The following is a 26643-nucleotide window of genomic DNA, read 5'->3' on the forward strand; positions in this document are numbered from 1 at the left end:
AGGGAGGATGCTCACCAACAAGGTCCCCTTTGTCCTCTGTCCCCTTCCCGCGCCGGGGGGACCTGCAGGTCTGGGGCTGATGTTCCAGATTTTTGCACAGATGGGTACGAATGGGGGCTTTCGGAGAGGCTGGGGTGGCAAAAGCCGGTGCTTACACCCAGCCAGTGCCCGCTGCCCCCATTCCTGGTCTTTCCCTTCCCAGCTACTAAAGCCACAGTTACTCTCCCCATCGCTTTTTGAGCCCCCCCTGGTGCAGGGGGCTCACAGCCCCCGGCTGCAGCACATCCCAGCGTGTGCCTTGCTACCGGACACGATGTGACGCTGGTATTAAATCCACCACGGTCTCTCCGCAGGGAATACGTCGCTGTCTGAGTGGCAAGAGAGAAAGAAATCAGCTGCACGTAGTCAAAGTACATTCGAGGGCTCTTCTTACAAGAACTCGTCTGTACCCGTCCAGCAGCCCCTGGGGCAGAGGGAGGGCTGGGACCCCCCCCAGGTGCTGCCCCTCCTGCCGCAGCCTCCAGCCCCATGAACAAACCGGAGAAGAAAAACGGGTGCAATAAGGAGATTAAAGCAGTGAGCAAACCCACAGCCAGCCCATGGGTGGGTGGGCATTGCAGAGCCAAGGGGCTCCATGTGTGTGTCCCCCCCCCCCCAACCCGCACTGCTTTGGGAGCCCTTCTCAGCCCCGATCCTAGGGGAGATACAGCCACATGGACCTTCCCAAGACATCAGGGAAGGGAACGAGATCTCGGAGCAAGAACTCTTTGGCCACATCCCCTCCTGGCCCCAATTGTTGCAATTCCTTAACGCTCATTTAAAAAAACCCCAAAACCAAAACAACTAAAAGCATTCCTTCTTTTTTTGGTTCTTTTTAACCACCTGAGAGCTGTGCTGGCTGTGTGCATCCGAGGCAGCCACTTGTCCCCATTCGGTGGCTCAGCTCCCGGCAGCAAACCCTTTGTTGTGCTTCAGAGGTGGGCAAAACTCCTGTGGATTTGAGGAAAAAGCATCGGGGTAGCGGGAGAGAAGGGTGGCATCCTCATGGATGCAGGTTCTGGAGCACCCAGGAGGGATAAGGAGAGGGGTGGGTGCCTCCTGCCACCATTTTCTGGGTGCGTGGAGTTGCTCTGCACCCAGGAGCTGAGGGGAGAGGGTGGCTGGTCCCAGTCTCTTCCCTAACCCACATACTGGTTTAGCAATCAAACCAAGGAACCTTTCATGTCCATAGCGAAAGGGGGGGAAAAAAATAGGAAAAAAAAAAAAAAAAAAAGAAGTTTCTAGTTTAAAAGTTAAAAGCTCTTTCTCCAAGTGTTAAATCAATCAAAGCCACATGCTCCCCCAAGCAACCGACAGCCTGCGAGCCCCCACGCCCTCCCCAGGGGGGGAACAGGGGAGCCAGCGGAGGATGGGGACACCGGTCTCTCTGCACGGCCACCCGCACCCATGGGTGCTGGCTCAGCCCCCTCCCTGGGCGGGCGGCAAGAGGCTGGGGGGGCACATTCAGCGCACCCCAGGAAGCCACCGGCGAGCTGGCCGCGGTTCAAAGAGCCCTGGAAAAGGGCCACTGGAAAAAAGATTAAGCGAAGTTTGGCTGAGACGGAGCAGCCCAGGGAAAGGGGATATAACAGTCTATTAATATTGGCAGGGTCTAGACACAGATGGGAGCCAGCCATTTCGCTGGGCTGCGAACTGTGGGGCTGCGAGGGTTGGGGGGCTGCAGTGGTGGCCAAAATCTACTCTCTGCCCTCTCCTGTCCTCATCCCTGTCCCATCCTCATCCCTGTCCCGTCCTCATCCTTGTCTTGTCCTCATTCCTGTCCTGTCCTCAAACCTGTCCCCTTCACTGCTGCAGCTCTGGCTGGGACTCGGAGCGAAGATATTCATGAAAAAAAATAATGCAATGGCCAAAAGTTCCTGCCGGTGAGGCCCTGATGCCCTGGGAAGTCAATTCCCCAAGGGGAGGGCCAAAACCTCGCTTTTTTTGTTTTTAAGGGGCAGATAGAGAGACTGCAAACCTGGTGCTGCTTTCAGAGCCTTGATGAGCCCCAAGCACTTTTGAACAAACCTCCAGTCCCCCGGGCTGTGGGTGCCGGGACACCAGGAAGGTGTCTCCTCGCTTGCCGTCGTGCTGGGGAGAACCGGGCTGGCACCAGGGGGGAGCCATGGGCTCGATGGCCCCGTGTCCCCGGCTGCCCGGGGCTCTGCGGTGCGAGGGACCGCGGGCGGCTGGTGGGCACCGCTCCGGCTGCTGGATTCAGAGGCCTCTGGAGAACACGGTCATGGATGTGTTAAACGCACGGCGGTGGGATTTCACTGCAGAACTGGTCTTAAAAAAATTTAAAAAAAAAAAAAAAAAAATGAGGTAGGAGAAAAAATCCCTACGGGCAGTGGTAAAAGCTCTCTTACTTACTAATTATTAACTTCTTAATTATTGCTATTTTTCTCTTGTACAGGCACATCTCCTACTGCAGTAACTCCAGTGAACATCCAGCAACTCACCTTCGCCTCAGCCTTTGGGAAAAAAAAAAAACCCTTCCCGTCTCAGCAGGGTGGAGCAGGGGCTGTTTGGTGAGGAAGAGGAGGGAAAGTCCTGCCCTTGCACTTTTCCAGGGGCCACTGCTGCTCCATCCCACCCTGTCCCATCCTGTCCTGTTCCATCCTGTCCCATCCCATCCCATCCCTCATCATCTGAGTAGGGTGCTGCGAGGGGCTGGCAGGACTTTGCCCCGCCATCAGCACATCCAGGGAAATTCAGGCATTTCCCAGGTTTCTGGGATGCAGGGAGCCGTCCCTGAGCACCTAGGGATGCTATGGGTGCTGGGTGGGTGCTGCTGGATCCCCTCTCTGTGTCTCAGCTCCCGGGGCTTGGAGTGGATTGAACTCATAGGAAAAACCAAGCATCTCCCGGCTCCCCATCAGCTAATGCAGCTCTATGGTGCTGGGAACAAAAACCCCTGGGTTTGGCACCACACGGCTCCCAGCACCAGTGGACGCGGAGGCTCCGCTGCTGCGATGCCACCAGCAGCATCAGCAAACACCCCGGGGGCAGGATGTGACCCCCAAGGCTGGCCAGCTCAGCAAACCCACCCCAAACGGGTATTTCAGCCTGTCCCCTGGGTTCATGTGGTGGTGCTGGATGGAGGGAACTGGTGAGGTGTGGATATAGGGACTTAAATTACCAGGGCTGCTGTAGCCCCCCCAGCTGCCCCAACACCAACAGACCAGAGCAAGTCACTTCTCTCCCCTCCGATGCCCACACTGACCATCGCTCCCTCGCTGCTGACGAGCCTACAAGGATTAAAAATGCAGTTTTGTTTTGTTTTTTTTTTTTTTAAATCAATAATCATAACAAAGCAAGCAGCACAGCAGCATGATAGGTAATTTATTTTATTGCATTTTATAATGCCATTGTCCATACAGATTACATGCAGCTAGATCTACTGTACAAGGGTTTACCGTCTGCCAAAGCAGACACACGGAAGTTCAGAGTACAAATACACAGCAATGCTATTTCCTTTATACAGCACGAGGGACGCGGCAGCGAAGGCGGCGGTGGGAGAGAAAGGGTCACTTTATACACATCCTCCCTCCCCTCCACCCTCCGGCCCCCTCGGACCTGTCCCACCTCCCCAGCATCACCTTCCCACCCAGCGCCAAAGAGGATGGGGGGAAAAAAAAAAAAGGGGGGGGGGGGGGGGGAAAGGAAAAGGTTGTGGCAAGGCTGGCACTTTCCCAGGGGACAGGGATGTCCCCAGCCTGGGCACCCAGCTGGGCTCCCCAGGCCATCGTGGGCAGCTCCGGGGAGTGGAGGGTCCCCAAGCCCCCCAGTTCTGGCCTGTCCCTACCTTCCCCAAGGCTTCCAGGACAAAAACCTAGATGAGGATGATCCCTTTTGGGGGGAGAGGCTGGCCAGGCGTGTAAACAAAGCAAAGAAACCCTTTGGTTTAACGCAGGTTCAGGTGCTGCTTTCCCTTCTCCACTGCTGTCCCCCCCAGTGCCACCAGCACTCCTGCCCCTCGAGCACTGGTTTCCGGCCCGCTCCGGCTCTACCCATTCTAGCTATTCCGGGTGGAAAACAAATGAAAAAAATACCAAAAAAAACCCATGGAAAACTGAGTAATTCCTTCAGTGGGAGATACCAGAAAAATACCTTTACTTACAGAGAGGTGCCTGTACCTTCCCCTCGCAGAACTGCCCCCAGGAGGGAAAGAAACAGGAAAGTAAAAAAAAAAATAAAATCCAAAAAATACCAAAAAGAACAATTCGTGTTGGTAGGTTTAAACCCAGTATATATATCTCTCAATATATACAGACATACAATTCTGCCACACATTGCATTTGGTCCTTTATCCTTCCTCCCCCCCCCAGCTCCCCGCCTCCGGTGTGTGTTTTGAGGTAAGACACGCAGGATTTTGTAAAATTCAAACCGGCAAAAAATAAACCAGAGGGGTAGGGGGGGGTGGGTGCAGGCGAAGCTGGAAGGGGACACGGTACCTGGGTTCGGATGGGACCCTGCAGAGGCGGCTGGGCCGGGTCGGGGGGGCGGGGGGGGGGTAAGAGAATGAATTAAATTTACCCCTGAGTATCAAACCGGGCACGTTTCCCGTGAAATCACCCACCGTGATTCCCGTTTCAGCCACGGCCGGGGAAGAGGCATCACCTGGAGCCACAGGACTTTCCAAACCTGTGCACGTGTTTAAAGAAAAAAAACTCCTTGATATTTATATATTTATTTATATATATATAATATATATATATAGTGCTCTCTGGAGCCAGGATGGTGGCTAAAGACCTATAGGAATATACGGTGCGGAGGGGAAGGCGCCAGGTTGTCTTTGGGGGGCCTGGGGGTGATGGCGTACGGGGATTTTGGCTGGACCCATGGGGATATGGAGGCAGGCGGCTCGCCCCGGCTCTGGGAGGTGTTTCGGGGATGTCTGTACCTCTAGAAAAGCTTAAAAAAAATAATAAATGACACCCCTAGCAGGACCCATGGCAGGCGCTGGAGGGCTCGCCAATGCCGGGTGCACTTTGTGCCTGGATCACCTTGGATTTGGCCGAACCGTACGCAAAACCCAGGGGTTGCAGAGCTGCTAAAAAATGAAATTTGAAGAGGACGAGGAAGGCGCAGGGAAAGGTCCCAGGAGGAGAAAACGAAGGGGAGCAGCTACTGAAACAGCGAGGGCGTCTGTTTCCCCACAAAGCTCACAGCGGGGGCCGGCAGCACCCACCAGCCGCCGGAGCAATGCCTTGCATCAGGCTGCAGAACCTCCCCCTCCACGGAAAGGACAAACTACACCCAGTACAAGGCCAGGTCGTTCCCTCCCCAGGGACCCTGGGGTGTCCCAGACACGCTGGAGCAGCACCGGGGGTGACACCGGGCGCTGGTGCTGCCGTAAGAGGCACAATTGCTGCCCGTGGAGGGGATGCGAACCAAAAAACCCAAAAGCCTGGATAGAAGCAGGCAAGCCCCTGCCGAGGGTGAACCGTGGCTGAGCAGCAGCGGAGGGGGGGCCGGGGGCTGCATTCCAATGCCCACCCCGTCCATCCTTCCCCACTCCTTCATACAAATAAAAGCAGCAATGCACGACACCGGCCTCCCCCCCAGCCTGTGGCAGCTGTAAACTTGTTTAAAAAAATAACTTAAAATCAAAAGACTGAAAAGAAGAACAAAAGAAAAAAGGAAAAACTAAAAAAGAAGAAAGATAAAAAGAGAAAAAAGGAAAAGAAAAAGAAAAAGAAAAAAAAGAAAAAAGAAAAAGAAAAAGAAAAAGAAAAAAAAGAAAAAAGAAAAAGAAAAAGAAAAAGAAAAAGAAAAAGAAAAAGAGAAAAAAGAAAAAGAAAAAAAAGGAAAACAAAGAAAAAATAAAAATAGAAAAAGGAAAAAAGAAAAAAAAACAAAAAAGGAAAACAAGGAAAAAATAAAAATAGAAAAAAAAAGAAAAAAGGAAAAAAGTGAAAAAAAAAAAGACTAAGTTTTCTAAAAGAAAGCAGGTGGGGAACACACACAGCTCCTCTGGCCTCATGGCTGCTGTGGAGGTACGGGGGGGACACGGGGCTGAAGCCACAAGAGGTGGGGGTCGGTCCGTGTCCCCCGGCCCCGGGCAGGGTCCCTGGTGTCCGGCGGAGCCCGGTGGGACGAGCGGGGAGAGGCCGAGGGGAAGTGGGCGGCTCGGCCAAGCTCCGCGCCCGGCTCTTTCGGCAGCAGCGAGGGAGCGAGTCGGGAGAAAGACGGGGCGAGTGGAGACACCTAGCGAGGGCCACACGGCGAGCACCCACGGCAGCGCGGCCACCACCCCCGGGGCTGGGGAGGGCGGGTTTTCCAGGATTTTCTGGGGTTTTAGGGAGGGGAAAGGACCCCTCTGCAGCACCAGGCAGGGGGGATGCTGGTGACCCCCCCGTTACTAGCCCCCACTGGGCTGTGCTCGCACCCCCCCTGGGTGGCTACTGCTCCCCGAGGCTCTCACTATCGCCCAGACAGCGCTGGGGGGCACAGGGAACGAGGTGGGGGGGCTTTGCTCAGCCTCACTAGTGGCTGCAGCAGGGGGGAACTAGGGACAGCCCCCCCCCAATCTCTGCAGCCACCTGGGGACCGAGGATGCAACAGGCAGCAAAAATCATGCTCGGAGGTAGGGGCTCTCCTGGGGGACACGTGCCACAGGGGCAAGAGTTCCTTGGGGGGGCCACAGAGGTGCTGCATGGGGACAAACAAGTACAGAATCTACCCACTGTCATGTCCCCCCCCCACCAAGCTGTGCATTGCATTTTCAACCCAAAACACAGCTCCCGGAGGTGCCGGCGCCAGGACCCCAGCATGGGGCCGGGGGCCGTGTGCCGGGGCAGCCATGCAGCCCCCACCACCAATGTCCCAGCCTGGGGTACTGGGGACAGGGAGGGACAAGGCAGGGTTGTCCGAGAGAGCCCGGAGCTGGGCTCAAAACCCTGAGCAGCTCCAAATCTGTCACAGCAAGACCCCCCAAGATCCCCTTGCGTGCCAGGACAACCAGTGCCACCCAGGCCATGCTGGGCAAGGTGCTGGTCCCCCAGACTGGCACGGGGCAAAGGGGGAGGCTGCGGCTGGTGGCCCGGAGGAGCCCAGCACTGGGTACCCACATCACCACCCCAGAAAGAAAGAGCAGGGAGAAGAGGGGTGTTTGGTTGTGTTGTTCTCGTTATTATTAATATTTCTCTTTTTTTTTTTTTTTTTTTGGCATTAATACCATCTGTTCACCTGAACTACGGACCTTCTGTCTCTAAAAATCTTTTGGTATCTTCCCATCTGGACGCACACGCACACAAAAGGATAACGAAAAGAGAAAAAGATGAAAGCAGGAGCCCCGGCACCAGCAGGCTCGGCTCGATGGCCACGGCCAGGGTCGGCTGCCACGGGGTGTCACCGGGGTCGGCTTTGTGACCGGCAGGATGGCTGAGCAGTGGCTCACCACCTGATACACCCGGGAGGAGGCTCGGCAGTGGTGGGTGCTGCCTCCCCCTGCCATTGCCCGTCCTCGGAGACCCTGCCCCGGCTTCGGAGGGGACCAGGAGCCTTTCCCTGATGTTGAAGTCGGGCCACCGGCCATCCCCGCGTGAGCTGGGAGAGGTGTCACCTGCTGCAGCCGACGTGGAGAAGGAAACGGGAGCTGTGTCCTCGCTGCCCGGCGCTGGTGGTCGGCTGGGGACGGTCATCACTGCTGGGTGCCACCAGCCCCACCACCAGCAGCGACTGGGGGGCTCGGGGAGGGTGGCCAACCTGGTGGGTTTAGAAACCTGCCAGAGGTGACACGGCAAAGGGGACAGAGTCCCTCCGACACGCCAGTCCTCATCCTTCCCCAGCCACGAGACAACGGTGCAAGCCCGACATCCAGACCGTGGCAGAGGACTCACACCCCCCATTTCTGCTGTTTCTTCCCCCAAAGCTGGGTGGAGGCAGCGCGTGGGCAGGGTCCACGGTCCCTCCTAGTGCAAAACCCACCGGGGGACGGAGAGATGACGGCGGGTTCCTGCCATCGCCTTCCCTCCCCGGGGCGGTCGCTGGCAGAGGCTCGAGCACCGGAGGGGATGCGGGGACGGAGGTGCCTTCCCTGTGCCCACCGTGCAGGGGGAAAGGAGGGGGGACCATTTCGGACAGAAACAACCTACCATCCTCGTTCACCAGTCACTAACCAAGGGAAGAGGGGAGAAAAAAAAGTCCAGCTCTTGGGTTTTTGCTTCTCGTGTCGCGGGACGTCCCTCGTGGCAGGGGTCGGTCAGTCACCGGGGCAGTGGGGAGCGGGAGGGACGCGCCGTCAGCAAGAGGCTGTTGCACCAAGGAAACCCTTTTGCTTTGTGGAAGTGCCTTTAAGAAACAGGTTAACGCCGAAGGTCACCTTGGGGAGGTGGGAGCCGTCACTTGGTCTCCGGCCGGGAGGGTGGGAAGGGTTTGCCCCTCGGTGGGGAGGAGGAAGGGGTCCTTAGGACAAGTCTTCCACCGGCAGCTCCTCCTCCAGGTCCCTGTCGTCGGGAATCGTCACATTCTGGTTGGTGGTGGCCATCAGCGAGACGGGTCTGCTGTCGTCCTCTGCCTCGGCGGGTTCCTCCTTCACGTGCACTGGATGGCTGCGGGGAGGGAATCCTTCAGCCCCGGAGAGCCCACCCCGCTGGATGCACCCCCAAAAAGTCCGTCCAGACCCCCCCCATCCTTGCCCTGCCCAGGGGACCGGCACCACGGGAGGCAACCAGCAGGTCTAGGTTGTGCTACTGTCCCTTTGTCCCTTAGCTCCAAACCCTCCAGCAGCCCAGCAACACCCGCCATCCCCGTCCCTCGTCCCCTCGCCCCCCCGAGCCGGGCTGACCTGTACTGCTGCGGGGACAGGCGCGGGCTGTTGCTGCCGTTGCTGTTGACCTGCTCCACGGTGCTGCTGACGTCGTCGTGGCCCACGTGCAGCATGCCCCCGGCGGAGCTGGTGTTGATCATGGTGGGGCTGTTCAGCAGCGGGAAGCTGCTCTCCGCCAGCGCCGCCTGCAACGGGAAGCACCGACAGTTCTAAGGCACAGAGGGTGCAAGACTGCGATGGAAAACTGGACCGTGGAGCAGCCCCAGGAAGTTTAGTGCCCCAGTTTAGTGCCCCAGGAAGAAATGTTTCGCCCTGAGGGTGGTGAGAGCCTGGCCCAGGTTGCCCAGAGAAGCTGTGGCTGCCCCATCCCTGGAGGGGTTCAAGGCCAGGTTGGAGGGGGCTTGGAGCAACCTGGTCTGGTGGGAGGTGTCCCTGCCCAGGGCAGGGGGTGGCACCGGTTGATCTTTAAGGTCCCTTCCAACCCAAACCATTCTGTGATTCTCTGATCCCTGCCAGGGACGGGACCGGGTCCTTACCTGGTAACTTGCATTAAGTGCTCCGTAACCAAGTCCTGAAATCATGTTTTTGACTAAAGTCGGACTCCTGCAGAAAGAGAGAAAGCACAATGATGCAGGGCTGAGCGTTCCCGGGCCAGGGATTGGAGGTCTGGCAGCGGAGATGGGTGCGATCCCGGTTCCCTGGCTGCATCCGACGGGAGAGAACCCACCCTGTCATCTTTGGTGGCCTTCGCTTTTGGTACTCGTGCTCGTCGACGGTCCAGACGGCTCCCTTGACGTTCTCCACGCGCACGAAGCACTTGTGCAGGCTCAGGTTGTGGCGGACGGCGTTCTGTGGGCAGAGCGGGCAGGAGAGCTCAGCGACACGGCCCTCTCCCCACCGCCCGGACCCCTCCTCTACCTCCCCATCCTCCTCCTCCTCACCCACAGCCCCTGCAGTCCCTATGATTCCTGGGCTGCCCCGGCCACACTCGGCTCATCTACAGCTCTGCAAAGCCACCCAGGGATGCTGGAAAGGCTCGCTCGGTTTAGGAGCCGAGCCCCCGAGCCGCACATGGGACACAGCCCCGTTTCATCAGCCTTGGCCAGATGCCGAGGAAGATGGGGACAGAGTGGGACAAGGGACAAGTCCCACCAGCCAGGAGCCGGGAACAGAGCCGCCCTCTCCGCTGCAGCTCGCTCGGCAAAGCCAGCTAATCTTCTCCCTTCTTTTTCTTTCCCCCACCCTCCCGTTTTGGTCCTTTCCCTCCCTTTCTTCTTTACATCGACCATCTTTACATTTCTAAATGTAAAATAAAGAGACACACACGTAGGCAGACAGTGCAGCCCCGAGAGATACCAGCTCCCTTGTCCCCTTCCAACTCCCTGCCATTTGCTACTGCCCCTATTTCATTACCAATTTTAATTTGCCTCTAATTAAATCCTGTGTATTTTTCCGACTCACTTGCTAATCCATGAGGGAGGCAGGAGGCTGGAGTGGAATCTCTCCGAGCTATAATTACAAAGGGCCTAATCACGCCGGGGCTCTGCCTTTGAATAAATTTCCTTGCATTAAGGTTCTCAGATTCTCTGCCTTGCAAATGAGAATGACCCCAATTTCAGGAAGTTGGCCTCGGAGGGTTTTTTTTTTTTATATTTTTTTTTTTTTATTTCGAGTCCTGATTCGTGATGAGAGACTAATTCGTTACGCTAAAACATTAACAGCAATTTAAAAGGTCGAACGGGGGCTGTATAAACAAAGGAGCTGGCCAACACAACAAGGCAAAAGGAGACACAAGGACTGAACCCCCCCCGCGCTGGAAAGTGTTAAGAGTTCCCAGAAACTCATCAAATTGCACCATCGCCCCTTTTACTTTTTAATTTAAGGACAAAACCAAACAAAGCTGGGCTCCTTCCCTTGTCATCCATCCATCCATCCATCCATCCATCCATCCATCCATCCATCCATCCATCCCCCCCACAGCCACTGCCCTGCGCCCGTTGCCCACCCTCTACCCAAGTGTCCCCGGCCCTGCCATTGCACCGATGGCCCCACCGAGAGCCGGGTGACACAGTGGCACCGGAGGACGGGCAGGCTCCTGCTCCCCTCGCCGTTTGGCAGAGCCGGGCCGAAGGGGCAACTTTTCAAGCAGCTCCCAGGAGCCTGTTCCTGGGGAAGGAGATTTGAGCACAGTCGGTGCTGTCTGATGTCATTTTGGGGGGGGGAACTGGGTCACACTGGGAATCTGTCACTCGGCAGCCGGATCGGCTCCTTGGGTGATGCTCGGTATGGTGCAGAGCTGGGTCCCTGGGTCCCAGCCCGGTGCCACCACCGCTGTCACCCAAAGGGATATGCTCTGTTTGGACCACAGCCTGCCCTGGGGACCGAGGCATCGCTCGTCCTCAGACCCTGTCACCCAGAGAGGAGGGCTCGGCTGCTCCCAGCACTGACAGAGAGGCATCCCGGGGAGCTGGATATGCAAGGGGGACCTGGACATCCAAGGGGGACCCCAGACACCGCTGTGCTCTCCAGCCAGCGATGGAGTAGGATGAGTCCCTGCCCCCTTGCAGTATCTCCACAAATACCCCACTCCCTGCCTGCACCTGGGGGTCTGAAGTCCAGCTGGGGCTGGGTCGGACACTGCCCTTGAACCCCTGTCCCCTGGCGAGCAAACACAGGAATTCCTCCCCTGGCCAGGGCCGGATCCTGCTCCGCGCTCCCCTTCCTCCTTCCTGTGCGCGCGGGGGGCTCCGCGTCCAAACAAAGCCCTGATTAAAGGCAAGAAGCGTGGCAAAGCCGAAACCTTTCCTGCAGGCAGAGACCCAGCCCCGGCCCGGCAGCGACCACGTCCCCCCGGTGACACCCCCCCGCTTCCAGGCACTGGCGGGTACGTGTTTGCTAAAGAAAAAGTAAAGATAAAATAAATCCTGGCACTAGGCAGGCGGTGGATGCGGTTCAGCATCACCGGAGCCTGGGATGCCCCGTCTCCGGAGCCGGGTGTCGGGCAGGGTGGTGGCCCCAGGACATGGAGGAGGTGGCCAGGCAAGACCCCCGACATGGGAATCCTCCCACCCTGTGCTAGGGGGGTGGGTGGGTGGTCCCTGCCTCATCCTAAGGTGGCTTTTGTATTTCGACAGAGTATTTGTTCAGTGCCAGACTTGGCTGCTCTGTTTGCTTCTCATCTTTGTCTTTTCTAATGATGTTTGCTTTAAGCCCCCGGCCCTGCTCCCTGTGCCGTGCTGGGGGTCTCCCCGTGGGCCCCCACACCGCACCGCATCTCTGCCCCGCCATGGGGATGGGGTACCCACCTCAGCCCCCCGCCATCCCTGCCCCATCGTGGGGGCAGCTGAGGCAGGAGACGAGGGAGAAGCCGCAGCAGAAATGGTGGTTTTCTGAAGAGCGGAAATACATTATTTTTTCCTGCTTATCCCCCTCCTTCAAAAAAAGCCCGACCTTGGACACTGAAAGTTGTGAAGGGAATCGCCCTCCCCCAGCTCTTTGTAATCCCCTGCCATCCCTTTTGGTGGTGGAACAGGAAAAAACTAACGAGCAGCAAAAAGAGAACCAGAAGGGCTGGGGGAAGCCCCTCTCTGAGACACCAACTCTGCCCTTGGGAAACACGGGGTGTGGGGGAACCACCAAGGAAAAACACCCCAAACATTTATTCCTTTCAGCTAGTAAAAGGGAAGGAAAAAGGCACTTTCACCTGCCATTATCCTATTCCACAGACAGGGAAACTGAGGCACGGAGCAGGGAAAGGGCTGCCCTGGACAGACCTTGCTCTGCCTCACAGCTAAACACTGTCCTGGGAGCAGCGATGGGCGCCCTGGGCTCTCCCCAGTGATGTTCCCTGTCACTTCCCACCCTGTCCCCAAACCTGGAGGTGTCCCCATGGGCCTGGCCGGGACAGTGGCGGCTGCCAGCGATGCTCCCTGTGCCGCGGTGCCGGCTTGCAGTGCTGCAGGCGTGCCGTGAGGGGGACTCCAGACTGACGCAGGGCCACGGCCAGCACCAAAAATGGCCCAGGCACCTCTGACTGCTCCTTCCTGGCTCCTTCCCACCACCATCCTCCCCGCTCAGCCTTGCTGGGATGCTCGGGATGGGCGATGCCGAAGCCAGGGGCCACCCGTAGGAGCTCTGGAGCCAAAACACCCTTTTATTCACCCAAAGTTTGCTGCGAAGAAGCAAACCCCTGCTGCGGTCAGCTCTCATCCGCAGCAGCAACGCACGGGGGCCCTGGGCTCCAGAATAACCAATTCCTCCCTTCACCCTTTCAAAATGCACCATTTCGTCTGCATCTCGCTTATTCTAATCTATTTTTTTTAAAGTGTTAAGTCTCCCTCTGCCACTTGGCCTCGCGCTGCCCGGGGCAGGAGGAAGTGGTTTCAGTAAATACATGCAGCAGGAAACAATAAATAAATCCATCCTGGTCGGGGCAGTAACTGCTCCTTCTCACACCCACCCTGCTCCTCCGAGACGCTTTTTCTCAGTTTTCTCAGATTTGGTGATTTCTATCTAACCGAGGGGGGAGCAGCTCCGGTGCCCACGTCCTGCCCCCAAGACACTGCCCCAAAATTCACACCCCTCAGCCCAGGCCAGTGACAAAAGGCTCCTCGGTGCCAAAATCTTTCAATACCTGCCTGTACAGCACCGTGCACTGGGAAGGGGGAGCCGATGGGCACAAGCACCCACTGGGGGGTCTTGTGGAGCCTCCCACTCGCTGACGGTCCCCCCACCGCCCTCCCTCTGTCCCCCCGGACAGTATCCACGTCCCTGGCCACCGCCAAGAGCCAGCCACCACGTATTGGAGCCCGGCTGCGGCATCTCCCCCTCGCCACGTGCCACCCGCCCCCGGGTTATCATTAACCTTATTTGCTATTTCGAGTGTCTGGCTCTTTTCTCTGCCCTTCTCCCGGCGCCGCGGCGGGGGCTCCGCTCCAGCCCCAGCTCTCCAGAAAGCCCTGGGTTTCTACAGCGCAGCCCTTTGCCATATCCTACCGCGTGGACGGTGCATCCCCAGGGACCAGGGATGCATTGTGGAGGGGGGAAAACGTGGGATTTATCCACAAAATAATTTCCTGCACCATCTCAGAGCTGTGCAATGAACTGGTCCTTTGCCACAGGTGCCCATATAAGCTGGAGCTTCTCCCGCAGCAGGTAGCCCCAGGCGGGATGGAGTGAGCCCCGGGCGGGATGGCTCCCGTGGCACCAAGCAGGGCTGTTCTCACCTTCCAGGTGGCCGTGTTCCTCCGGAAGTAGGCAAACATCCGCGTGAACCAGTTATAGATTTCGTTCAACGTTAGCTGCCTGTCGGGGGTCTCCAGGATGGCCTGGGAAACCAGAGAGGGGACAAGAGCATCACTTGTGATGCCCCCGCGGGGGTTGATGCCCAACCCATGGTGAGGCAAGAGGGGCAGAAATGGGGGTTTAGAGGGCACAGGGGCTCCCCTGGGACCGAGAAAGTGTGGGGGAGCATGGCTTTGCCGCTGTGCCCTGTGGGAAGGTCTCGGGGTACAGAGCTGAACCCCACGGCATGGGGAGCCACTCACCTGCCGGATGAGCGAGGCATACGTGAAGGGCGGCCGGACGTCCGCGTTTTTGTAAAACTCGTGATTCTGTGCAAGTTCTGGAGGGGGGACACAAGAAACAGGGAGGCATGGGGTGGAGGGACACACTTTGGGAGGACCGCACAATGGAGGGCGCTGAACCCCATCCCGGAGCTCACCTGAGGATATCGGGGTGCAGAACTTCTCCGAGTTTCTCCTGCGGATGGGCCCCACGTTGTGTAAAGTGGAAGAGCTGATGACGGAGGGGCCCTGCCGCAGGGGGGTGATGGGCGCCGTGGCGGAGGTGGGGGGATGAGGTAAGCCGTCGGGGAACGTGTCGGAAGTGCTCTTGGAGAGGGTTGCACTGGAGACCAGGTTCAGCTGCAGGGACAGGCGGGAGGGAGGGCGGGCGGTTGGGCACGGGCATGAGGAAGGCAGGGGGTGGGAGAGCCCCTGGCACAACCGGCAGCTCGGTGGGGCTGAGATGGGTCATGCCGCAAAGCGGGCGGCGAAGGACTTGCAGGGGGGAGACTTGCTGGGCTCAGCAGGGATGGGATACGACCATGGGATGGGATGGATGCAACTGCAGGAAAGGATGCAACCACGGGATGGGGATATACCCGCAGGACGGGATGCAACCATGGGATGGGGACACACCCACGGGATGAGGATTCATCCACAGGATGGGATGCAACCATAGGATGGAGATGCAGCCATGGGACAGGGATGCAGCTGCGGGACAGGGATGCAGCCGCAGGATGAGGATAGAACCGTGGGATGAGGATGCACCCACTACATGTCCAACCAAGCACGGAGCAGCACAACACGCTGACACAGGCTGTGTTTGACTCTTTCTTGATGCCTTGCACCAGCACAAGGGACCAGGCTACACGCACCAGAGTGCGGTCAGGGAATGCCCATGCCGGGAATCCCGTCCAGCCGGGCCATGCAGGGTGGTGACCATGTGCAGGGCAGGGAGGGGATGGCAGCCAGCGGCAAGGGAAAAGGGGAGGAGAGGGGGCGTCTACAGGGATGCACGAGGGCAGGAGGGACACGCACGCTTACAGGTTGGCTGAAAGGCTTTGGCTCTGAAGGTCTCATGTGAAGATGGGCCATCATTGCTTGGAGGCGCTCGCTCTCCTTTGCCAGCTGTGGGAGGCAAGAAGCAGATGACAGACGGTCAGGCAGTGCTGGCAGTCACCCGCAGAGGTGCCCACGGCCTGGAGGAGCTCCCCGCTGAGCCCAGAGCCCTGAGGGCACTCAGCATCCTCCAGTGTCCCCACAGGAACCCACTCCTGCCTGACACCGAGCCCGCTCGAGAGCCCCAGTGGGACCGTGGTTCTGCAGGGGGCTGCGGCACCCATCACAGTGGGGACAGGGGCCGCTGCTGCTCCGGCTCCATGTGTGCAGCCAGATGAAAAATCTATGGTGAAACGGCATCATTTCACATGTCCCGGCCACCCACCACAGCCCTCACCCTCCTTCCTGGGCGCTGTGGTCCCCGTGCCCTGGTGCCAGCCGTCCCCATCCCCTTCGCCCTCCTCCAGCCTCCATTGCCTCCCGCTCACCAGCAGTTCCCTGTCCATCTACCCGTCCCTCCGTCCGTCCATCCATCCACCTGGACGCGCCAACATCGCTCTAATTGCGCGCTCCTTGCCTGTTTACTCCCCGGAGCGCGGAGAAGGGTGAAATATTCACTCTGGCACCAGGAGAGATTTTGAGCCCGGTGGAGGCGATGGGATCTGACACCCGCTCTCTTCCCGTCACCTTCCCTTTCCACCGCGACCCCTCAAACTCGGGGATCGGCCACATCCCCGTGTGCTGCCGGCTCCCCACCAGCCAAGCCCCCTCCCTGGGCAAGCGCCGGAGCCGGGAGCCGGGCGAGGAAGGAGTTAAAGGCAGGAGCCGGAGCAGAGTTTGCTGCAAGTTTGGAGCAGCTCGGATGCTTTCGCGCTGTCGTGGTGCTCATTAGAGCTGACAGGTCTCCCCTCGTGATGCAGACGCTCTCCGCCGGCACAGCGGGAGCTCCGCGCTGAAAACTTTATAATTGGTAGCTCCGGTGGCAGGTTCTCCTCTCTGCACACGCAGCTTTCTGCTCGCCCTTCAGCTTTTTCCGCCCCCCCCCGCTTCCTTCCCCTCCCCTCTTTAAGCCCCAGTAATTGCTTTCAACCTCTCGCTTTAGCGAGGGCTGGGGAGCAGGATGCGATCGCTCAGCTTTGCCCAGGCAGCTTCGCAGCCTCCCCAGCTGGGGAGGTTTTGCTGCGTCCCCCCAACCCTGCAGCCCCCGTTATCGGGACTCCGGGCACAGACTCCCAAGGCACATCATGTCCAGATGCCCTCTGGGGCCGGCGTCTCCCGTGATGGTACCCACTGCCACACACAGCGATGGGCACAAACCGCTCTGAGCTCCTGCCAGCCCCTGGCCCAACAGCCGGGCACGCAGCCACCGTCACGCCACGGGGGTCCCGCTGAGCAACCCTCTGACCGACACCCCTGCCCCGTCCCGCTTTCCTCCTCGACCGCTTTCAAATCCCAAGATGAAAACTCTCAATTTCCTCCCATTTTCCCCCCTCCCTTCTCTATTAACTGAATTACGCACGGCACGTCGGGGAGTCGGAGACGCTGGGAACGGCGCTATTTAAAGAAAGGGCTTTCCAAAAATAGCAACCCAAAGTTGGGCTCCAAAGACCATGCTCAGCCACCGAAATAAGTGGCCTGATTTCTAAAGAGCCCAGTGGCCCTGTGGCTCTCACTGCGGTGGCACGGCTGGGCATGAGGGCTGGGGCATGTCCCCTGCCTGTGGGCACACCCCCCCCCCCCCCAAGGCAGCATGTGCCTCCCAGGTCTGTGACATCTCCTTGTACCCACAAGGACACTTTGGGCAGGAGAGACGGCTTGTCCCTTTCTCCAACCCCATCATAATCATGCAGGGATGTTGGTATCAGAGGGGGAACCAGTTTCAGGGTCCCTGAGGTCTTGAGCCCAGCAGCACCTCTATTAGGGAAGGATGCTTAAAACGAGCCCCCGTGGCACTGGGGTGGCTAGTTATCTCGCTGGTGGTCCCCAAGCTTGCCAGCCCACTCCTGCAGAGAGCAGCCAAGACTCAGTGCACAGAATCGGGAAGGAGATGGCTTTTTAAGCGTGCATCCTTTGAAGCTGTGGTGGTACCCACCTGTATTTCCAGCTGCTGTACCACTTGCATCTGGACTCGACACTGGGCCGTGCTTCGGTCATCAAGTGCATGTTCTGTATTGAGGTGTCTGGGGAGAAGAACACGGGGATTGATGCCTGGATGTGCCCAAAATGCGGCCCCTCCGCTGGTGCCACACCTGGGATCAGCCCCAACCTGCAAACTGTATGGTGGCAATGCTTGGAGACGCCTGAGAGGCTCTGCTCGCACCGGGGATGCTCCGGTGCTGCTGCCCAAAGCGTGACGAGCAGAGGGGAAACTGAGGCACGCAGGCAGCCAAGCAAACTGGGCTGTGCCTCCTCCCCAAAAACAAGCTGGAGGGTGGCCGTAGACCACCGGCCCTGCCCGGAGCATCTCAGGGTGTTTAGGGAGCAGCCGCTGGCTGATAGAAAGCCCTTGGGAAGGGCTGCTGGCAGGAGGTGCCCGGGAGGACCCGAGGAGCAGGTTTCCAGGACAAAGGCGGCATTATGGAAGTTTATTTACACCCTCTAAGGAAACCCCCGAGGGCAGGTGGTGACATTTCCAGGGTGCTCCTCATCCTACCACTTTCGTGCCTGGTGTTTATAAGGCACTTTATGTTTATAAAGCACAGAGACCTTTGGTCCTCGCCACTCTCCCTCCCTCTCAGGGAGGGGAAGGGCTCCCAGCAGAGGAGCAGCTGGTGATGGGGACACCACTTGCTGCAGAGCCAGGGACATCCCAACATGGCTTTGTTGGGGTCCTCACCCCCAGACCCAGCAAAGCCACAGCCTGGGGATGCACAGAGCCCTGAAGATGTGGCATGGCCAGTCCATGTCCTTGCTGGGGCAGGTACAAACCCAGGGGGGTCCTCACTGGAGGAGTGGGACAGGCCAGAGGGGGGATGCTGGGCAGCAAGGCGAACCGTATCGGGGCGAAACCGGGAACACCCTAAAAGGTGGCATCCAATTCTGGGAAACACATAGGTGTCCCAGGGCCGTGGGCCAACGCTCTCCAGGACCAAGAGTGAGATATTTCTGCTGGGACATCCCAGGAGAAGGTGCCTGAGGCATATCTACCCTCCGTCCGGACGTGGAAGCCGGCAGGAATCTCACCCGGCTGTTTGCGAGAGACTTCCAGCCCCAACTTGCAAAAACAAGTTAGGTAACTGGGACCAGCTGCCAAGCCCTATGCGAGCAAACCCCGCCGGTGTCTCAGCCCCGCTCCACAGGGCTAGGGCTGCGGCTGCACCGAGGGCTGGAACCGGCCGCTTCTCCTGGGAAAAAGCCATCGAGAGTCTAGGCTGTGCTGAGCAGGAACGGAGAGAGCTCCCACCGACCCTCACGGGCTTTTATAAACCACTGCTCAAAGCACGTGCTGCCCCTTGGCAGGCGCTGAGGCTTTCTGAGCTGCTCCCTGGAGGCGATGCTCAGAGGAGTTTCAAAGCTGGTGCCTGGACTCGGAGCAAGGTCCGCGCTGCAGCTGGGATCAGCTTCTGGGAGCGGGAAGCTTTTTGTCTGTCTGTCTGTCCCACACCCCGACAGGCACTCACGTTGGCGGAAAGGGGACAGAAAGACGACTTCACTACTGCTGCCGGGAAGGCTGCCCCGTGGGAAGGTTGCTCCTGCAAGCACTAGGTGTGCTTAGAGGGGGCAGGCAGGTGGGATGCAGGGACCCTCCAGCCCCAGCTGGCACCGCGACCCAGCCCCAGCCATCCCCTGCCAACCCCAGCTCCAGCTTCCAAACCGGAGCTTGCTCATCTGTCCCGTGCCATGTAAACACGCCTGGAGAGGCGGGAGGAGATGCCTTATCTAGGTTCACCCTGTGAGTCAGAGGAAGAAGAACACAGGATCCTGACTCATTCACTCACTCAATCGCCACCAGGCAACGCTCCCCCGGCCTCCCCAGGCTGCCTTCGCACCTCCTCATCCTCCTCTGCAAGGCCTCTGCCCAGCTCCTTCCCTGGGAACGAGGAGGCCGGTGTGGTCCAAGGGATGCTCCCACTGGAGACAGCCCTGAGCGGATGGGATCAGTTTGTAAAAACCCAAAATCCCGCTGATGGAGAGCAAAACACGCCGGTGTGTCTCGGCCGCCATACCAAGCAGACGGCCGGAGAGGCGGGGGGGAAGGAGCAAGCAAGCCCGTCAGTTCCTTCTGATGTCTTTGCTAAAAATCCCGGCTACAAAGAGATCTAATTGCAAATGAACTAATTAAGTAAACCTCTGACGAAGCGTGAAAACAATTTGTTTGACCCTGACGCTAGCAGAGGGCTCTTCGACAGCGGAGTTAATCAGTCAGCGCTGGAGCCCACAAGCGGTGTCAGCGGGCTGCCGCGCCGCCATCTGCTTCCTCCCCTCCTCTCGCCCCCCAGGAGGGGACCTGCAAACTCCCCTCGCCTCCTGCCCGCTGCACTGGGTCTCTTCTCCTCTAGCAGCAATCTCTGATGTTTTCTCCTTTTGCGTGGCCCCCCCTCCTTGCTTTAGGCAGACAGACTTTGGGGTGTCTGGACCCATTTCCAGGGTCTCCCCCTCCGCCAGCCCCACGCTGTCACGGCTTTCCCCTCCTCCGGGAAAACCTCCCCCAAAAAGGGGAGCACTTACTTGACAAACTGTCCCAAGTCCTCACAGAGGGTTTCGCAGCCAGGCCACTTGCACTCTCCGTGGCCGTAGAGCGGGTGGGAGCTGGGGGTCTCTTCATGGGAAGAGCTGCAGGAGACGGGAAGGGATGGTCAGATGGGGCAGCCGTGATGTTCCAGTGTTCCCATGCATGGGGCCAGCCCCATCCCCATCTCGGGGACCCACAGAAGACCCCACAGCGATGGCTCCCTGCCCTCCATGGGCACAGCAAAACAGCGATAGGACTTGTTTACGGGGTGGGCAGAAAGCCCCCAGCCCTCCCAACCCTGTTGCCAGCCCCATGGGTGACAGATCCCAGCCCCTTCCACCTCTCCGGGGGGTAAAAACACCAAGAGCCAGCCCTACCTGTCCCTTCTCGGCGTGTGCATGGTGCTCTGTCCATTGGGCAGAGGGTGATGGGAAATGGGAGGCGAGACCTTGGCGGCCGAAAACGAGGTAGAGTTGGAGGTGTTGGTGGTGAGGTCGAGACCTTCTTGCTTAATGCTGTCCTCAACGGGCTGGGCGGCCGTGACCTCCTTCCAGAGCTGCTGGAGGTCCGAGGGGCACACAGCTACGGCGTGGGGAGAAAGCACCCACCGTCAGCGGGGAGAAGGAGCGGCACCCACTTGCACCCACCCACCAGGCTGGCTCGGGACCCCGGGGGCTCCCTCCCTGCCTGGATGGCACAGCTTGGCTCCCCAAAGCTTGGGCAGCCCAGCACCGGGAAATCATCACCTGAAGCTGGGCACAGCCTGGGAGGAAAAGCTGCACGACCCCATCGGGAACCCCGAAACAAGCCACCCACAGCACCCAGAGAATCTGGGAAGGGAGGAGACCCCCCCGGCTCTCCCCAACCCTGGCATCCCCATTCAAGAAGAAACTGGGGGCCCAATCCTGCACACAACCCACCTCAAACTCTTCCAGGCTCCTCCAGCTGGGGAGCCCCGGGGGGGAGGAGACCCCCCAGATGCCCCCACCCTGGCATCCTCACTCAAGAAGCAGCTGGGGGACCAATCCTGCACACAACCCACCTCAAACTCTCCCAGTCTACTCCGGCTGTTAATGCAATCCGGCCCCCAAACTTTAGATGGACTCATCAGGAAAAGCAACACCCCAGCCCCCTCCCCTCACCCAGAGCAGGGAGATGCTGCAGCTGCGGGGGATCCCCCCCAAATACAACCCCCAACCCTAGGCGGGGGTCCTTACCTTGGGGCAGGGTCTGGAGGGGGACGGTGCCCTGTCCCGGCGGGAGGCTGACCAGTCCCTGGCGCTGCAGGTTTAACAGGTGCTGCTGCTGGAGCTGCTGCATCTGCAGGAGCTGCTGCTGGAAGGCCAGCTGCTTGTTCCCTAACGGCTGCCGGGAGACAAAAGGCAGAAATCAAAGCGCGTTATTTCCAGCCTCGCAGCAGAAGCCCCGCAGGGGAGGCAGAGACCCGGCGGCGGTGAGGGGATGCCCACGGCGGTGGCACCGCGGCCATTCGTGCCTCCGTCCTGCCGCCCGGCCGCTGTGCCCGCTCAGCTCGCCGGCTGAGCCGGACGGAGGCTTTGATCTATGGGAAGAGGAGGGGAAGAAAAGGAAAGGGGAAGGGAAAAAAAAAAATAATAAAGCACTGAAAAGAGAGGGAGTGAGCGGAGCTGGGGGCTTGCTCAGAGCAGAGACCTGGCTCCACCTGCAAGACGGGCAAACCCCCAAACCTGAGCCGTGGGGTCCCACCTGGGGAGGCTCAACCGCAGGGCGAGCTCCCATGGGCACCGAGCATCACCCAGCACCCAAAAGGCATCCTGAGACTGCCCAGATGCTTAACACCCTCCTCTAGGCAGGAAAACAGTCCCTATTTGCCAAAAATTACCATTACCAGCACCTTCTTGGTGGGAAGCAGAAAAGAACCACCCGCAGGGGAGAAGGCACCCAGTGCTCCCAGCCCCCAGGCACCAGCACCAGCACCCCCATGTCAGCCACGAGCACCCCCCGGGGTAGGTGACCCTCCTGCCTGTCCCCAGGAACCGGCCACACTCTGACTGGCGTAGCCAGCCCTAAACTAGTTAGGCAGGATGGGTCCCCAGGGAGGCACCAAGAAATCCATGAGAATTAACTGAAGGGGAGAGAATTCAATTAGGGATGGGGACAGGCAGCTGCTAATCCGAGCCGGCCACGAGAGGGGAGCTGCCCCGGGCCTGCCTGGCCTCATTAGCGGGGCAGGCATCTCCCTAACCCCTTGAACCCCCCCCCTGTTTGCCCAGACGTTGTTTGCAGGTTGTGAGGAGCCGGGCTGGCAGGCAGAGCGAGCCGGCTGTGCCGAGCAGCCCCAGCAGCCGCCTGGCCCCCCCACGGCAGCTCCCTTAGCCAAGGAAAGCGGCCCCTCTGGGCACAGCAAGCCCCCACCTCGGTGGAGCACAGTGGGCAAGCTTGTACTTCCCCCTGATCCCACTGCGCTCATGAGTAGGGACCATTGCTTGGGCCAAAAAGAAGTATTTTCATGTCCATGTTCTTACTGATGAGCTTTGCAATAGGAAATGTCCTTTTTTTTTTTTTTCCATCTTCCGGCTGGGTCTGGGCATCGTGGGGATTCAGGTCCACTGGGCATCCCAGGGACCTGGCACAGCCCCACCTCCCTCTCTCCATCATCCCCGAGGCTGCGTCTCGCTCTCTGCTCGACAGGGACCGGCAAACAGACTCCCCGTGGCAAACCAGGCTCACGGCTCAGTTTGGCATCAGTAGGTGATGCTGTACCCGAGGCGGCACCCCGGGCCCCGCGGGAGACAGGCTGTCCCCTGCAGATGCTGCTGATGCTCGGCCGTGACTCTGTGAAACAGGGTGAGGACGGGCTCCAGGCACAGCCCTGCAAAATCCCCACGGGCTGCAACGCAACGCTCGACTGCGAGTCCCGCGTAGGGCACAGAGAGAGTTTAAATCTGTTTTCTCAGCCTCAGAAGGGTATGCGAACTCCTCCCTGTCCTGTCACCTCTTGGCCACAACAGAATTGTCCCCCCAGAGTCAGGTCCGGATCCTCTCTGGCTTTGCCTCGCTCCTGCACCTCCGACACTTGAAGATGAAGTCATAAATCAACGCAATTCCCGCTCAGGGAAGAGAAATCCCCGCACTCGCTCCTGAGCCAGGCACTGAGTCAGGAGGGCTTCAGGCCATGGGACAGGAGTGGTCAGTGGCCCTGCAGGACCACGATGAGGGGAAAAGGCAGGACCAGGGTGTGCACCCCAGGGCCTTAGCAGAGGTAGCACTGACCCCCACGGTGTCCCTGTCCCCTGCAAGGGGAAGCTCTGCCAGGATGGACACGCATGTCCTCACCTTGGTTAGAAACTGGAACCAGAATGGGATGGAACGGGATGGGATGGAATGTGATGGGCTTCTCCTCCTCTTCCCAGCTCCACCACCGCCCTCCCCAGGGGCCCTGGGGCAAGCCCGGGCTCCGCACAAACACAGCCTCATTCACTGCACTTCCAGGCTGCGGAGCAGGAGGGAATCGGGAGCGGATGAAGCCATGAGGATCCCCGGGGCACGTCGCCGGCACTGGGGTCTCCTGACCCGGCCTCCTCTGAGCTATGGCTTGCAGAGTCAGACCCCCCGAGCTCCCGGGGGACTGGGCATCCCTGACCCCTGCGTGGTTCTGGCAGGGACGATGCTGTCCTCGTTGGACCTGCACCTTCACGTGCTTCAAATCCACGTGCGCATCCTTCCAGCTCCACCAGACCACAAACACAGGGACCAGCCCCGGGAATACGAATCCTGGTCCCTGGAGGATGCAAAACCACCCTGGCAAAGTCAAAACGAAGACCTCTTCTCTCCAGGGAAGCCAGTTTGCCAGTCCCTAGAGAACAACCGCCGCATGGCAGAGCCAACAAACTGCACGGGCTCAGAACCACTGAGAGCAATGGGTGAAGAGGAGCACCCCCATGTGGACCTACCCAATGGCACCCGGGGGCTCCGAGTCAAGAGTTTGCTCTGGAGAAGGCAGGGCAGCAAGAGCCTGAATTGCAGCTCCAGTCTTATCGAAAATCTCTCTCCTCAGCCAGCACCCCATGATCTTCACTCACCCCCTCTCCCCTCGGCAAGCCCCAGCCTGGCAAACGCCAGCTGAGTCCCTCCCAGAGGGGACCCTGCAGTGCCAGCCAGAGGCGCTGGCTCCGTTTTAGGGCCAGATCTTGCATTTGGCCCCCATGACCCCCCCCAGTCCCGTCTCCCACCCCAGTGCGGGGGCTGGGGGTCCGGAGCTTCGCCTGCGCTCGGCGTACATTAGACGCAGATGACTGGGTGCAGCTACCGGGGTAAGAGCCGCCGTCACTTTGATTTATGAGCACATCAGGAGGAGTTTCGGCGTGACACACGGGACTGACAGGAGCAGTTCATTAAGCTGACACTGAGGTTAGGCGGCAGGCAGCACCCCCCCGCCACCCCCCTCCCCTGCCCCACTGGACTTGGGAGAGGGACAACCCCCACTGGCAGCTTTGGGGGCACATGGAGACCCTCTGGCCTCACCCCCAGGGGATACTGGGGTGAGCGTGGAGAAGCAAAGTGGTCAGGGAAAAGCGCCCGATGGCAAACACCGGCTTTGCTGCCACTTGGCATGAGGGCGAGGGGCTGCCCGGAGCCATCCCAGCTCTGCACCGCAGCTCCTCAATCCCTGCCTGTGGGGCTGGGGGTTCGCCCTTACACCCAGGATGGGCTGGGATGTGCTCCAGCTCAGCCCCATCCCACTGGGATGCACGGATACACGGATCAGCTGCCTCGCTCGGCCCCTTCCTCGCACCCCCCCCGTCGTGGCGCAGCTCCTCGCAGAGCACCCCCCGCATCCTCTGGGACAGGATGCTGCCGACAGGCGCTTCCGACGCGTTTCCATCCTCCGCGCTCCCTCTTTTCCTGCTCTCCCCATCCCCGCGCCCGCCGGGGGACCTCCAGCCGGACCGCTGCTCCTGGGGAGATCTGAGCTGCTGCTCCATGAGATGCTGCTACCTGCTCCTGGCGCAGCGGTGACGGTGGTGGCACAAAGCCGTCCCCACCTGCTGATCCCCCTCCGCGCTGGCAGACGAGCCGCTGACTTACAATTACACCCAGGCAAGTCCTTGAGATCAAGCGGAGGGAAAGCAGGCGGCGCTGGGTTTACAAACCTTGCAGCAGGGCCGTAATTAAATACCATCGTGGATTTCCATGAAGGAGCTGATGCCGGCCAAGAGCGGCTCTGCGGCGGCATCCCAGCCACGCCAGCTATTCCCCGTGCCGTCGGGGTGAAGCGTCGGCATCGCCGTTCCCAGCAGGCAAGCGCTGCTGCCCAACGCAGCCTCAATTAATAGCAGCTGCCCAAATTCACGGGGTGAAGCCGACCCTACAAAGCCTGGCTGGGGGTTTTGGGGAGGGGAAACACTGTGGCACCCCCTGGCAGGGACTCCCTCGCTGGTTTTCCCAGCCACGGGTTGACGGTGCTGCCGGGAGTTGGACACGCACCCCCTTTAGCAGCATCTAATGCCACTTCCCCCCCGCTGGCCACTCAGACTTTCTTAGTGGATAAATTTCTCGTCTCCTCTGCACCATTTAATTAAAAGTTTTCTTTTATGCGCTTTTTAAACCAGGAGCCCGCTAAGCAAGCCCTTTGTTAGAGCTTAATTATAACCCCGTTTGTTACTGCAATATAACATCGCCACAGCCAAGAGGAAAGTCCTTGAGGAAGCTCAGATTTATGCCTCCCCTGTTCCTGGAGCACGAGCAGCTACTCCAGCTCCTGGAGATGGCTCCGATAAAGCCTGACCCCGCACACGCTGCGTAAATACGCCAACATCCCGCAATGAAAGCCCGGGTCAAAGTCTATTGAAGGCTCGAGTGGGTGCTGGTCCGACCCCGAGCCGCTCGAGCTGCCCCGTTCCCCCAACGGGGGGGGGGGCATGTGCTTTGCCGTCGAGCCCCCACCGCAGTCACCCCGACGCGCAGTCTGGGCTTAAAGCGTTTTCTTCCTCAAAAGAAAGCTGACTTTTGAAGCGCTGAGAATGGATTTCAGGAGGGGTGACTGCAGCGAACAGCCCCAGCTCCCCGTTCCCCTGCTCGCTACCGATGCTCGGCCAGGGACAGGGACCACGGCTCAGCTCCATCCCTCCGCGCTGGGAGCCCAAGGAAGGATGCCCGACACAGAGGGCAGTGATGCCAGACGTACAGCAGCATGCACAATGCAAAATACCTCCCCCCCAGGGGGTACCATGGGCACCAATCTGGGAAAAGAGAGGGGCACAAATACACAAAGAAAAGGAAGGGAGCGGTGCTGTCTGCCCGCTGCCGGTTGGGGTCGACCCCTAGCCCCCGTGAGACCGGCACATCCCCAAAATTGAGCGTTGCCAATACAGCCTCAACGCCTGGGAGTGCACTACTATGGGAAAGGGCAGTAAAACCTGTTGGGTAAAGGGAGTTATATGAGATTGATGCAATCACACCTCTCTCGGTGCATAAACACTTCTCCACCAGGCAACCACCTCCCCAGAAAAGGACCCACTGCTGCCAACCCCGTGACAGGGGAGCTGGCAGCA

The 26643-nt window shown here is 59.1% G+C and overlaps 1 protein-coding gene across 9 annotated transcripts in view; it reads right to left on the reverse strand.

The window, feature by feature from the left end:
* Positions 1-7211: 7211 nt before the first annotated feature.
* FOXP4 (forkhead box P4) overlaps positions 7212-26643 on the reverse strand; it is a 40073-nt gene continuing 20641 nt past the window's right edge. For 3 of the 9 annotated variants that reach the window (XM_074163441.1, XM_074163439.1, XM_074163438.1), the window contains 12 exons: positions 21328-21475; positions 20488-20692; positions 20107-20211; positions 17531-17618; positions 15424-15507; positions 14538-14739; positions 14362-14438; positions 14041-14142; positions 9543-9664; positions 9352-9418; positions 8834-9000; positions 7212-8597 (listed from right to left, as the gene is read on the reverse strand). In XM_074163441.1, the coding sequence (XP_074019542.1) occupies positions 8453-8597; positions 8834-9000; positions 9352-9418; positions 9543-9664; positions 14041-14142; positions 14362-14438; positions 14538-14739; positions 15424-15507; positions 17531-17618; positions 20107-20211; positions 20488-20692; positions 21328-21475 (1512 nt within the window). In that variant the 3' untranslated portion in view covers positions 7212-8452. Of the gene's footprint in view, positions 8598-8833; positions 9001-9351; positions 9419-9542; positions 9665-14040; positions 14143-14361; positions 14439-14537; positions 14740-15411; positions 15508-17530; positions 17619-20106; positions 20212-20487; positions 20693-21327; positions 21482-22792; positions 22796-25087; positions 25094-25134; positions 25138-26643 lie in introns of all 9 variants that reach the window. The other 6 variants (XM_074163443.1, XM_074163440.1, XM_074163437.1 and 3 more) reach the window with 5 other exon arrangements.

Source organism: Numenius arquata, chromosome 24 (genome assembly GCF_964106895.1).
Source record: "Numenius arquata chromosome 24, bNumArq3.hap1.1, whole genome shotgun sequence".
Taxonomy (NCBI): Eukaryota; Metazoa; Chordata; class Aves; order Charadriiformes; family Scolopacidae; genus Numenius; species Numenius arquata.